The following is a 12,590-nucleotide window of genomic DNA, read 5'->3' as shown; positions in this document are numbered from 1 at the left end:
GTATTGATCTGGTCTGTTCTACTAGTATTGATCTGGTACCTGGCAAACTAAATCTGTCCCTAAATCTATCCCAGTTTCTATTACAGAGACACCTGACAACCTAAATCTGTCCCAGTTCCTATTACACAGAGACACCTGCCAACCTAAATCTGTCCCAGTTCCTATTACACAGAGGAACCTGGCAACCTAAATCTGTCCCAGTTCCTATTACACAGAGGAACCCGACAACCGTAAATCTGTCCCAGTTCCTAATACACATACCTGGCAACCCAAATCTGTCCCAGTTCCTAATATACAAACCTGGCAACCCAAATCTGTCCCAGTTCCTAATATACAAACCTGGCAACCCAAATCAATCCCAGTTCCTAATACTAAACCTGGCAACCCAAATCTGTCCCAGTTCCTAATACACACACCTGGCAACCCAAATCTGTCCCAGTTCCTAATACACACACCTGGCAACCCAAATCGGTCCGAGCAGCAGTTCCAGCTACGCAGCAGCAGCTGATGGATTCCCCTGATCTAGACTCTAGCTGCTACAGTCAATTACAGCAGCTTCCACTTCCTTTCAGAATAATCATCTGTTCTCTCATCCCATCCTGCCGTCATCAGCACTACCCGTCCCCTCCCAGTCAGCCAGCTGCCTGCGAGCTGCTCTGACCACAGCTGATAAAGGCCCTCAGCAGCCATTTCATGTCACAGTAAATAGGTCTTCAGCTTGGACTGGGCTGGGTCCAGGCCAATATTGTTCAGTTGTGTTGTTAGGAGAGACATACAGTGCCTTGCATAAGTATTTGGCCCCCTTGAACTTTGCGACCTTTTGCATTTCACATTTCAGGCTTCAAACATAAAGATATAAAACTGTATTTTTTTGTGAAGAATCAACAACAAGTGGGACACAATCATGAAGTGGAACGACATTTATTGGATATTTCAAATTTTAACATTTCAAAAACGGAAAAATTGGGCGTGTTTGAAGCCTGAAATGTGGCAAAAGGTCGCAAAGTTCAAGGGGGCCGAATACTTTTGCAAGGCACTGTATATTTAACCTAAATATTGGAATATCCACTCGAGAAGGAAGGCTGAGGACGGGTTCAGTGAGCATCCTGGGATGTGTTCAGTGGGCATGAAATGGAAAACATTCTGAAATAGAAAATTGCTGGTCACACAGACGGGTTAGCTGACACAACAAAAACAATGTGCATGTTTCAATGGGGCAGAGGTCTCTGTGTTGATGTGATTCAGGATGGCCAGATAGCTACCAACAATGACACAAAGCTGCTTTGTGAGGAATCCGCTCATTTCAGCGAGTTCTATCTGGTTCTTGATACCATCTCTTGTTTTTTGAGGTGTTTGTGACTGATGTTGCTAAAATCTACTAGCTAGCTAACCAACAACTGTAACGATGTAACTGAGACCACAAGGGCTCATTGTGCACATCTATTTACGTTTCCAATAAACATTGGAGAGTAAATATATTTAAAGTTGTCAACAATCTAAACCAACCTGTCTGTATGATTTAAATATCATAACTAAAACCATGTCCACCGTGACCAGGAATGAGGTTGACCTGTTGTGGTTGTTAGAAGCTTTGAGTGTTTATCGTCTTCTTCTTCTTCTTCTTCTTCAGTTTAACACTCCCTGAGTAGGCTGTCCACTGACCAGCCCTCCCCTCTCTCTGCCTCTGTGTGGGCTGCTTCGTGAGGTATGTTCAAGCCACAATCACAATGCTCTTAGCCATGGGCTAAGGTAGCATTTAGTCTGGACTAAGATAGTGTTCTGAAGAGGGATAGCACCAACCTTAGCCCATGGCTAGCTGGCCCTGTTCTGGAGCAGGGTTAGCACTGAATTTCAGGGCTAGCCAATCACAGTTCAATTGTTGCCTAATTTATATATTATACTCTGGGAAAGTGACCATTGGTTTCAGTTAACCCTGCTAGTGTGAACACAGGCTAAGCTAGCCTGAGGCTAAAGATAGTCCGGGGCTAATAAGAATGCAGTGTGAAAAGCTTAACCATCTCACCAGTCAGACACCACTCTCCCTGGCAGGGAGGGCAGAGACATTTACTGGACTTTCTGTTCTGCAGAAAGACAGGGTGCAGTTTCTCAGTTTGAGCTTTTTCGCCTTTCAGATGTAATGGAATATTTCAAAGCCTAATATAATAATAATTCATGCCATTGAGCAGACACTATGAATTCAAAGTGACCATTTCTCCATTGTGACTCTGAATTGAATCCTCGCAGAAGAGACCAAGTGTGGATCTTCCTTCACTATTTCCGACAACTCTACAGGTTCATGTTACACATCAACACAATGCAAATAAGTGTTTTATAATGCAGCATGTCAGATGACTCACAATTTTCCATCCTTGAAGGAGCGGATGAAGATACTGTCTTTCTTTATGATGGCCTCTTCATGGCAGTCTGGGGTGATGACCTGGTGGGGGGGGGGGAGAGAATGAGTATGACTGCTCAGACAAGGCACAGAGCAAAGTGGGTTTGGATGACAGAACAACCCCTCCACTACAAACCCCTCCACCACAAACCCCTCCACTACAAACCCATCCACTACAAACCCCTCCACTACAAACCCCTCCACTACAAACCCCTCCACTACAAACCCCTCCACTACAAACCCCTCCACTACAAACCCTCCACTACAAACCCCTCCACTACAAACCCCTCCATTACAAACCCCTCCATTACAAACCCCTCCACGACAAACCCCTCCACGACAATATATGCCATTATATATATATGCCATTTAGCAGACGCTTTTATCCAAAGCGACTTACAGTCATGTGTGCATACATTCTACGTATGGGTGGTCCCGGGAATCGAACCCACTACCCTGGCGTTACAAGCGCCATGCTCTACCAACTGAGCTACAGAAGGACCACGACAAACCCCTCCACGACAAACCCCTCCACGACAAACCCCTCCACTACAAACCCCTCCACTACAAACCACTCCATACAAACCACTCCATACAAACCCCTCCATACAAACCCCTCCATACAAACCCCTCCACGACAAACCCCTCCACTACAAACCCCTCCACTACAAACCCCTCCACTACAAACCCTCCACCACAAACCATCCACCACAAACCCTCCACTACAAACCCCTCCACTACAAACCCTCCACTACAAACCCCTCCACGACAAACCCTCCACGACAAACCCTCCACCACAAACCCCTCCACCACAAACCCCTCCACCACAAACCCCTCCATTACAAACCCTCCACTACAAACCCTCCACTACAAACCCCTCCACTACAAAGGCCCTCCACTACAAACCCCTCCACCACAAACCCTCCACTACAAACCCCTCCACCACAAACCATCCACCATCTCTGATCAGTCCCTCACTACAAACCCTCCACTACAAACCCTCCACTACAAACCCTCCATTACAAACCCCTCCACTACAAACCCTCCACACAAACTCCTTTAACGGACCTCTGAGACTATCCCATGTGCAAACCCATTGTATTTATCATCATTAGTCATTTGGTCAACATTGGATCATTCAGAGATCCTCACTCCACCACAAACCCTCCACTACAAACCCTCCACTACAAACCCCTCCACTACAAACCATCCACCACAAACCCCTCCACTACAAACCCTCCACTACAAACCCTCACTACAAACCCCTCCACTACAAACCCCTCCACCACAAACCCTCCACCACAAACCCCTCCACTACAAACCCCTCCACCACAAACCCTCCACCACAAACCCCTCCACTACAAACCCCTCCAACTTGACAAACCCCTCCACTAAAAACCCCTCCACTACAAACCCCTCCACTACAAACCCCTCCACCACAAACCCCTCCACGACAAACCCCTCCACTGACAAACCCCTCCACGACAAACCCCTCCACCAAAACCCTCCACGACAAACCCCTCCACCACAAACCCTCCACTACAAACCCCTCCACGACAAACCCCTCCACCACAAACCCCTCCACTACAAACCCTGCATGTTTCAATGGGGCAAACCCCTCCACTGACAATGGCCCCTCCACAATGACAAACCCCTCCACGACAAACCCTCCACGACATTGGAGAGTAAATATAGTTAAAGTTGTCAACAGAACCCTGTATGATTTAAAACCACCCCCTCACGACAAACCCATCCACTACAAACCCCTCCATTACAAACCCCTCCACGACAAACCCCTCCACTACAAACCCCTCCACTACAAACCCCTCCACCACAAACCCCTCCACCACAAACTCCTCCACCACAAACCCTCCACCACAAACCCCTCCACCACAAACCCTCCACCACAAACCCTCCACCACAAACTCCCCTCCACGACAAACCCCTCCACGACTGCCCCTCCACCACAAACCCCTCCACGACAAACCCATCCACTACAAACCCCTCCACCAAACCCCTCCACGACAAACCCCTAGCCCACGACAAACCCCTCAGCACAAACCCCTGACAAACCCTCACGACAAATTGTTCCACTACAAACCCCTCCACTACAAACCCCTCCACCACAAACCCCTCCACGACAAACCCCTCCACTACAAACCACTCCATACAAACCCCTCCACTACAAACCACTCCATACAAACCCCTCCACCACAAACCCTCCACCACGACAAAACCCTCCACCACGACAAACCCCTCCACACGACACACCCTCCACAATGCACAAACCCCTCCACCACGACAAAACCCTCCACCTTGAAGGACAAAACCCTCCACCATGACAAACCCCTCCACCAGTCAAACCCCTCCACCATGACAAAACCCTCCACCACGACAAAGTGGGTTCCATGACAAACCCCTCCACCACAAACCCTCCACCACAAACCCCTCCACTACAAACCCCTCACCACAAACCCTCCACCACAAACCCCTCCACTACAAACCCTCCACGACAAACCCCTCCACGACAAACCCATCCACTACAAACCCCTCCATTACAAACCCCTCCATGACAAACCCTCCACTACAAACCCCTCCACGACAAACCCTCCACGACAAACCCCTCCACGACAAACCCCAAACCCTCCACTACAAACCACTCCATACAAACCCCTCCACCACAAACCCTCCACGACAAACCCCTCCACCACAAACCCCTCCACCACAAACCCCTCCACCACTAATCCCTCCATGACAAACCCCTCCACCACTAACCCCTCCACTACAAACCCCTCCACTACAAACCCTCCACTACAAACCCTCCACTACAAACCCCTCCACTACAAACCCCTCCACTACAAACCCCTCCACCACAAACCCCTCCACCACAAACCCCTCCACGACAAACCCCTCCACGACAAACCCCTCCACGACAAACCCACGACAAACCCCTCCACGACAAAGCCCCTCCACGACAAACCCCTCCCACAAACCCCTCCACCACAAACCCCTCCACCACAAACCCCTCCACCACAAACCCCTCCACCACAAACCCCTCCATTACAAACCCCTCCACGACAAACCCTCCACCACAAACCCCTCCTACAAACCCCTCCACTACAAACCCCTCCACTACAAACCCCTCCACCACAAACCCCTCCACTACAAACCCTCCACCACAAACCCCTCCACGACAAACCCCTCCACGACAAACCCCTCCACGACAAACCCCTCCACTACAAACCCCTCCACTACAAACCACTCCACCACAAACCCCTCCACCACAAACCCCTCCACCACAAACCCCTCCACCACAAACCCCTCCACCACAAACCCTCCAGACAAACCCCTCCACTACAAACCCCTCCACCACAAACCCCTCCAGACAAACCCCTCCACCTGACAAACCCCTCCACCACAAACCCCTCTACCCGACAAACCCCTCCACCACAAACCCCTCCACCACAAAGTCAGAGGTAATAACATCCCCTTGGGAGAAGACACACTAAGCAGTCAGAGGTAATAACATCCCCTTGGGAGAAGACACACTAAGCAGTCAGAGGTAATAACATCCCCTTGGGAGAAGACACACTAAGCAGTCAGAGGTAATAACATCCCCTTGGGAGAAGACACACTAAGCAGTCAGAGGTAATAACATCCCCTTGGGAGAAGACACACTAAGCAGCTGACATGGCAGTAGCCAGAGGTAATAACATCCCCTTGGGAGAAGACACACTAAGCAGCTGACATGGCAGTAGCCAGAACATTCCCAATCTGTTTATTATCCTTTATTAACTTTATTATGAACATCCATCAAATTCTTCATTCCAGCAGCCCCCCCTCACTGTGATGGTGAAGAAGTTAGCGTATGGGAGGAGGCATGTGGTATAACATCCCGTGGGAGGGGCACACTAGGGGGCTGACGTGGCAGTAGCCAGAGTAATAACATCCCGTTAGGGGAGAAGACACACGTAAGCAGCTGACATGGTAGTGGGCATGTGGTAGGGGGCACGTGGTAGAGGGAGAAGAGCACAGTAAGCAGCTGACACGCAGTAGCCACGTGGTAGTGGGCATCCCGTGGTAGAGGCACACTAAGCAGTGGCACGTGGTAGTGGGCACGTGGTAGTGGGCAGTATTATGGGCACGTGGTAGTGGGCACGTGGTAGGGGCACGTGGTAGGGGCACGTGGTAGTGGGCACGTGGTAGTGGGCACGTAGTAGTGGGCACGTGGTAGTGGGCACGTGGTAGGGGGCACGTGGTAGTGGGCATCCGTCAAGTGGGCACGTGGTAGTGGGCACGTGGTAGTGGGCACGTGGTAGTGGGCACGTGGTAGGGGCACGTGGTAGTGGGCACGTGGTAGTGGGCACGTGGTAGTGGGCACGTGGTAGGGGGCACGTGGTAGTGGGCACGTGGTAGGGGCACGTGGTAGTGGGCACGTGGTAGTGGGCACGTGGTAGGGGGCACGTGGTAGTGGGCACGTGGTAGTGGGCACGTGGTAGTGGGCACGTGGTAGTGGGCACGTGGTAGTGGGCACGTGGTAGTGGGCACGTGGTAGTGGGCACGTGGTAGTGGGCACGTGGTAGTGGGCACGTGGTAGGGGGCACGTGGTAGGGGGCTTGTGGTAGTGGGCACGTGGTAGTGGGCACGTGGTAGTGGGCACGTGGTAGTGGGCACGTGGTAGTGGGCACGTGGTAGTGGGCACGTGGTAGGGGGCACGTGGTAGGGGGCTTCTGGTAGTGGGCACGTGGTAGTGGGCACGTGGTAGTGGGCACGTGGTAGTGGGCACGTGGTAGTGGGCACGTGGTAGTGGGCACGTGGTAGGGGGCACGTGGTAGGGGGCACGTGGTAGTGGGCACGTGGTAGGGGGCACGTGGTAGTGGGCACGTGGTAGTGGGCACGTGGTAGTGGGCACGTGGTAGGGGGCACGTGGTAGTGGGCACGTGGTAGTGGGCACGTGGTAGTGGGCACGTGGTAGTGGGCACGTGGTAGGGGGCACGTGGTAGTGGGCACGTGGTAGTGGGCACGTGGTAGTGGGCATGCCGAAAGGCACCGTCTCCAACCCAAATTTTGAAAGGCCTTCCTCCTCTTGGCAGCAGATAAATGTTTACTGTTTTAAGGCTTATTTCCAGCAACTCAGCACATGGAGTGTAGACAACACTGTTTTAAGGCTCCATCCCATACATTTTGCCATGGGGCAGAGACAACACTGTTTTAAGGCTCCTTCCCATACATTTTGCCATGGGACAGAGACAACACTGTTTTAAGGCTCCTTCCCATACATTTTGCCATGGGGCAGAGACAACACTGTTTTAAGGCTCCTTCCCATACATTTTGCAATTGGACAGAGACAACACTGTTTTAAGGCTCCTTCCCATACATTTTGCCATGGGGCAGAGACAACACTGTTTTAAGGCTCCTTCCCATACATTTTGCCATGGGGCAGAGACAACACTGTTTTAAGGCTCCTTACCCATACATTTTGCCATTTTGGGGACAGAGACAACACTGTTTTAAGGCTCCTTCCCATACATGTTGCCATGGGACAGACACTGTTTTAAGGCTCCTTCCCATACATTTTGCCATGGGACAGAGACAACACTGTTTTAAGGCTCCTTCCCATACATTTTGCCATGGGGCAGAGACAACACTGTTTTAAGGCTCCTTCCCATACATTTTGCCATGGGGCAGAGACAACACTGTTTTAAGGCTCCTTCCCATACATTTTGCCATGGGACAGAGACAACACTGTTTTAAGGCTCCTTCCCATACATTTTGCCATGGGGCAGAGACAACACTGTTTTAAGGCTCCTTCCCATACATTTTGCAATGGGACAGAGACAACACTGTTTTAAGGCTCCTTCCCATACATTTTGCCATGGGACAGACAACACTGTTTTAAGGCTCCTTCCCATACATTTTGCCATGGGACAGAGACAACACTGTTTTAAGGCTCCTTCCCATACATTTTGCCATGGGACAGAGACAACACTGTTTTAAGGCTCCTTCCCATACATTTTGCAATTGGACAGAGACAACACTGTTTTAAGGCTCCTTCCCATACATTTTGCCATGGGACAGACAACACTGTTTTAAGGCTCCTTCCCATACATTTTGCCATGGGACAGAGACAACACTGTTTTAAGGCTCCTTCCCATACATTTTGCCATGGGACAGAGACAACACTGTTTTAAAGCTCCTTCCCATACATTTTGCTATCCGAGTGACTCAAACATAATAAAATCAATGGCAGTGCATTTTTTATTTTATTTTAGATTCTCCCTGACTGTACCATCTTTTTATTTGTGATTGTTAGTTCTGAACTACACTCTAATTTAACAATATCAATCTCCATTATGTTTTCTACATACTTTATATTATGTATACACACTAGTCAAACGTTTGGACATACCTATTCATTCCAGGGTTTTCTTTATTTTTACTATTTTCTACATTGTAAAATAATAGTGAAGACATCAAAAGTATGAAATAATACACATGGAATCATGTAATAACTAAAAAAAGTGCAAAACAAATCAAAATAGATTCTATATTTGAGATTCTTCAAAGTAGCCACCCTTTGCCTAGATGGCGGCTTTGCACACTCTTGGCATCCTCTCAACCAGCTTCACCTGGAATGTTTTTCCAACAGTCTTGAAGGAGTTCCCATATATGCTGAGCACTTGTTGGCTGCTTGTCCTTCACTCTGCGGTCCGACTCATCCCAAACCAATTGGGTTGAGGTTGGGAGATTGTGAAGGCCAGGTCATCTGATGCAGCACTCCATCACTCTCCCTTCTTGGTCAAATAGCCCTTACACAGCCTGGAGGTGTGTTGGGTCATTGTCCTGTTGAAAAACAAATAATAGTCTCACTAAGTGTAAACCAGATGGATGGTGTATCGCTGCAGAATGCTGTGGTAGCCATGCTGGTTAAGCGTGACTTGAATTCTAAATAAATCACTGACAGTGCCACCAGCAAAGCACCCCCACACCATCACACCTCCTCCTCCATGCTTCACGGTGGGAACCATCTGTTCACTTACTCTGCGTCTCACAAATACATGGAGATGGATCCAAAAAATCTCAAATTGGGACTCATCAGACCAAAGTTCCCCTGGTCTAATGTCCATTTCTCGTGTTTCTTGGCCCAAGCAAGTCTCTTCTTCTTATTGGTGTCCTTTAGTAATGGTTTCTTTGCAGCAAGTCGACCATGAATGCCTGATTCACGCAGTCTCCTCTAAACATGTTGAGATGTGTCTGTTTCTTGAACTCTGTGAAGCCTTTATTTGGGCTGCAATTTCTGAGGATGGTAACTCTAATGAACTTATCCTCTGCAGCAGAGCTACCTCTGGGTCTTCCTTTCCTGTGGCGGTCCTTATGAGAGCCAGTTTCATCATAGCGCTTGATGGTTTTTGTGACTGCACTTGAAGAAACTTTAAAAATTCTTGAGATTTTCCTTATTGACTGACCTTCATATCTTAAAATAATGGACTGTCATTTCTCTTTTCTTATTTGAGCTGTTCTTGCCATAATATGGTCTTGGTCCTTTACCAAATAGGGCTATCTTCTGGACACCACCCCTACCTTGTCACAACACAACTGATTGGCGCAAACGCATTAAGGAAAGAAATTCCACAAATTAACTTTTAAGAAAGTACACCTATAATAATAATAATAATAATATGCCATTTAGCAGACGCTTTTATCCAAAGCGACTTACAGTCATGTGTGCATACATTCTACGTATGGGTGGTCCCAGGAATCAAACCCACTACCCTGGCGTTACAAGCGCCATGCTCTACCAACTGAGCTACAGAAGGACCACTATTAACACCTGTTAATTGAATGCATTCCAGGTGACTACCTCATGAAGCTGGTTGACAGAATGCCAAGTGGACAACGCTGTCATCAAGGCAAAAGGTGGCTACTTTGAAGAATCTCAAAAATAAAATACATTTTGATTTGTTTAGCACTTTTTTGGTTACTACATGATTCCATATGTGTTATTTCATATATTTGATGTTTTCACTTTCATTCTACAATGTAGAAAATAGTAAAAAATAAAGAGAAACACCTGAATGTGTGTCCAAACATTTGACTGGTACTATATATTTATATTTTTTGGAACAGGCGATTTAGCAGTAATGGCAACACAGACAGAGAGACAAGGTGATCTCACCAGTGCAGGGCAGGTTACCTTGCTGTGTTCTTCCTGTCACCAGTAGAGGCAGAGCCCCCCTCCACACCACCTTCTCTAACAAACATCACCTTCCAAAAACACACACTGTTGTAACTTTAATGTGTTTGAGTTAATCTTTAGATTAGTGATTGTGGCTGACTTTCCGACAGCATCTTACCTGCATTGCTCTGTACCAAAACAATTGTTGTTAAATGTAACGTGAATTCTTACTAAAAGAAGCTTTCTTATCAAAACCGACATCCTGAGTCATTACTAAGAAGTTAGTTCATGTAAAACACACACCAGTGCAGGGCAGGGTACCACGCTGTGGTCTTGTTCTTCCAGTCTCCAGTAGAGGCAGAACCCCCCTCAACACACACCACCTTCCCAGACAGAGACAGACAGACTGACTCACCAGGGCAGGGTACCACGCTGTGGTCTTGTTCTTCCAGTCTCCAGTAGAGGCAGAACCCCCCTCAACACACACCACCTTCCCAAACAGCTCTTCATTCTGTCTCCCGTCACTCTCCTCCTCTTCACTGGACGACGAAGATGGCTCCTCCTCCTGACTGTTAAAGGGAATCAAGAAGCTTTCAAATCCAACACACAAAAAGTGACATTTAGCTCTAGAAGATACAGCCAACTAGCGCTCAATAATGCTACCTGATGCTACCTGACAACAACAGGCTATAGGATGCCGAAGATACAGCCAACTAGCGCTCAATAATGCTACCTGGCGCTACCTGACAACAACAACAACAGGCTATAGGATGCTGAAGATACAGCCAACTAGCGCTCAATAATGCTACCTAACAACAACAACAGGCTATAGGATGCCGAAGATACAGCCAACTAGCGCTCAATAATGCTACCTGACGCTACCTGACAACAACAAAACGCCCTATCTTCAGCCCAGTGTGAACAGCTTACAACAGACAGGCAGGTGGGTCATGGGGCCAGATACTCACACTGGATTGGACCTGCGTCCTCGGTTCCCCTTCCTGCCGATGACAGGAGTGCCAAAGTGCTCAGGGTTGGTGAGAGGAAGGCGATCTAGTGTCTGGAACAGAGACCAACAGCAAACAGCAGGTTAGAGCTGGGGGACAGGTTAGAGCTGGGGGACAGGTTAGAGCTGGGGGACAGGTTAGAGCTGGGGGACAGGATAGAGCTGGGGGACAGGATAGAGATGGGGGGGACAGGGTAGAGCTAGGGGACAGGTTAGAGCTGGGGGACAGGTTAGAGAGAGCTGGGAGACAGGTTAGAGAGAGCTGGGAAACAGGTTAGAGAGAGCTGGGAGACAGGTTAGAGAGAGCTGGGAGACAGGTTAGAGAGAGCTGGGAGACAGGTTAGAGAGAGCTGGGAGACAGGTTAGAGAGAGCTGGGAGACAGGTTAGAGAGAGCTGGGAGACAGGTTAGAGAGAGCTGGGAGACAGGTTAGAGAGAGCTGGGGGACAGGTTAGAGCTAGGGGACAGGTTAGAGCTGGGGACAGGTTAGAGAGAGCTGGGGGACAGGTTAGAGCAAGCTGGGAGACAGGTTAGAGAGCTGGGAGACAGGTTAGAGAGAGCTGGGAGACAGGTTAGAGAGCTGGGGGACAGGTTAGAGAGCTGGGGACAGGTTAGAGCTGGGGGACAGGTTAGAGCTGCGGGACAGTTAGAGCGAGCTGGGAGACAGGTTAGAGGTGGGACAGGTTAAAGAGAGCTGGGGGACAGGTTAGAGCTAGGGACAGGTTAGAGAGCGCGGGGACAGGTTAGAGAGAGCTGGGGGACAGGTTAGGCGAGCTGGGAGACAGGTTAGAGAGCTGGGGACAGGTTAGAGAGAGCTGGGAGACAGGTTAGAGAGCTGGGGGACAGGTTAGAGCAAGCTGGGGGACAGGTTAGAGAGAGATGGGGGACAGGTTAGAGAGCTGGGGGACAGGTTAGAGGACAGGGGACAGGTTAGGGGGACAGGTTAGAGCTGGGAGACAGGTTAGAGCTGGGGGACAGGTTAGAGCTGGGGGACAGGTTAGAGCTGGGGGACAG

At 49.2% G+C, this 12,590-nt stretch overlaps 1 protein-coding gene across 5 annotated transcripts in view; it reads right to left on the bottom strand.

Annotated features, from left to right (window-relative positions):
* LOC118382110 (AT-rich interactive domain-containing protein 4B-like) overlaps positions 1–12,590 on the bottom strand; it is a 269,423-nt gene that overhangs the window by 198,269 nt on the left and 58,564 nt on the right. For 4 of the 5 annotated variants that reach the window (XM_052477441.1, XM_052477442.1, XM_052477445.1 and 1 more), the window contains exons 7-9: positions 11,540–11,631; positions 10,987–11,140; positions 2,358–2,437 (exon numbers count right to left, since the gene is read on the bottom strand). In XM_052477441.1, coding sequence (XP_052333401.1) covers positions 2,358–2,437; positions 10,987–11,140; positions 11,540–11,631 — 326 coding nt within the window. Of the gene's footprint in view, positions 1–2,357; positions 2,438–10,986; positions 11,141–11,539; positions 11,632–12,590 lie in introns of those variants that run through there. The other variant, XM_052477443.1, reaches the window with a different exon arrangement.

Source organism: Oncorhynchus keta, chromosome 24 (genome assembly GCF_023373465.1).
Source record: "Oncorhynchus keta strain PuntledgeMale-10-30-2019 chromosome 24, Oket_V2, whole genome shotgun sequence".
Taxonomy (NCBI): Eukaryota; Metazoa; Chordata; class Actinopteri; order Salmoniformes; family Salmonidae; genus Oncorhynchus; species Oncorhynchus keta.
Note: the sequence above shows the minus strand (reverse complement) of the source record. Positions and strands in the feature narration are given on the sequence as shown.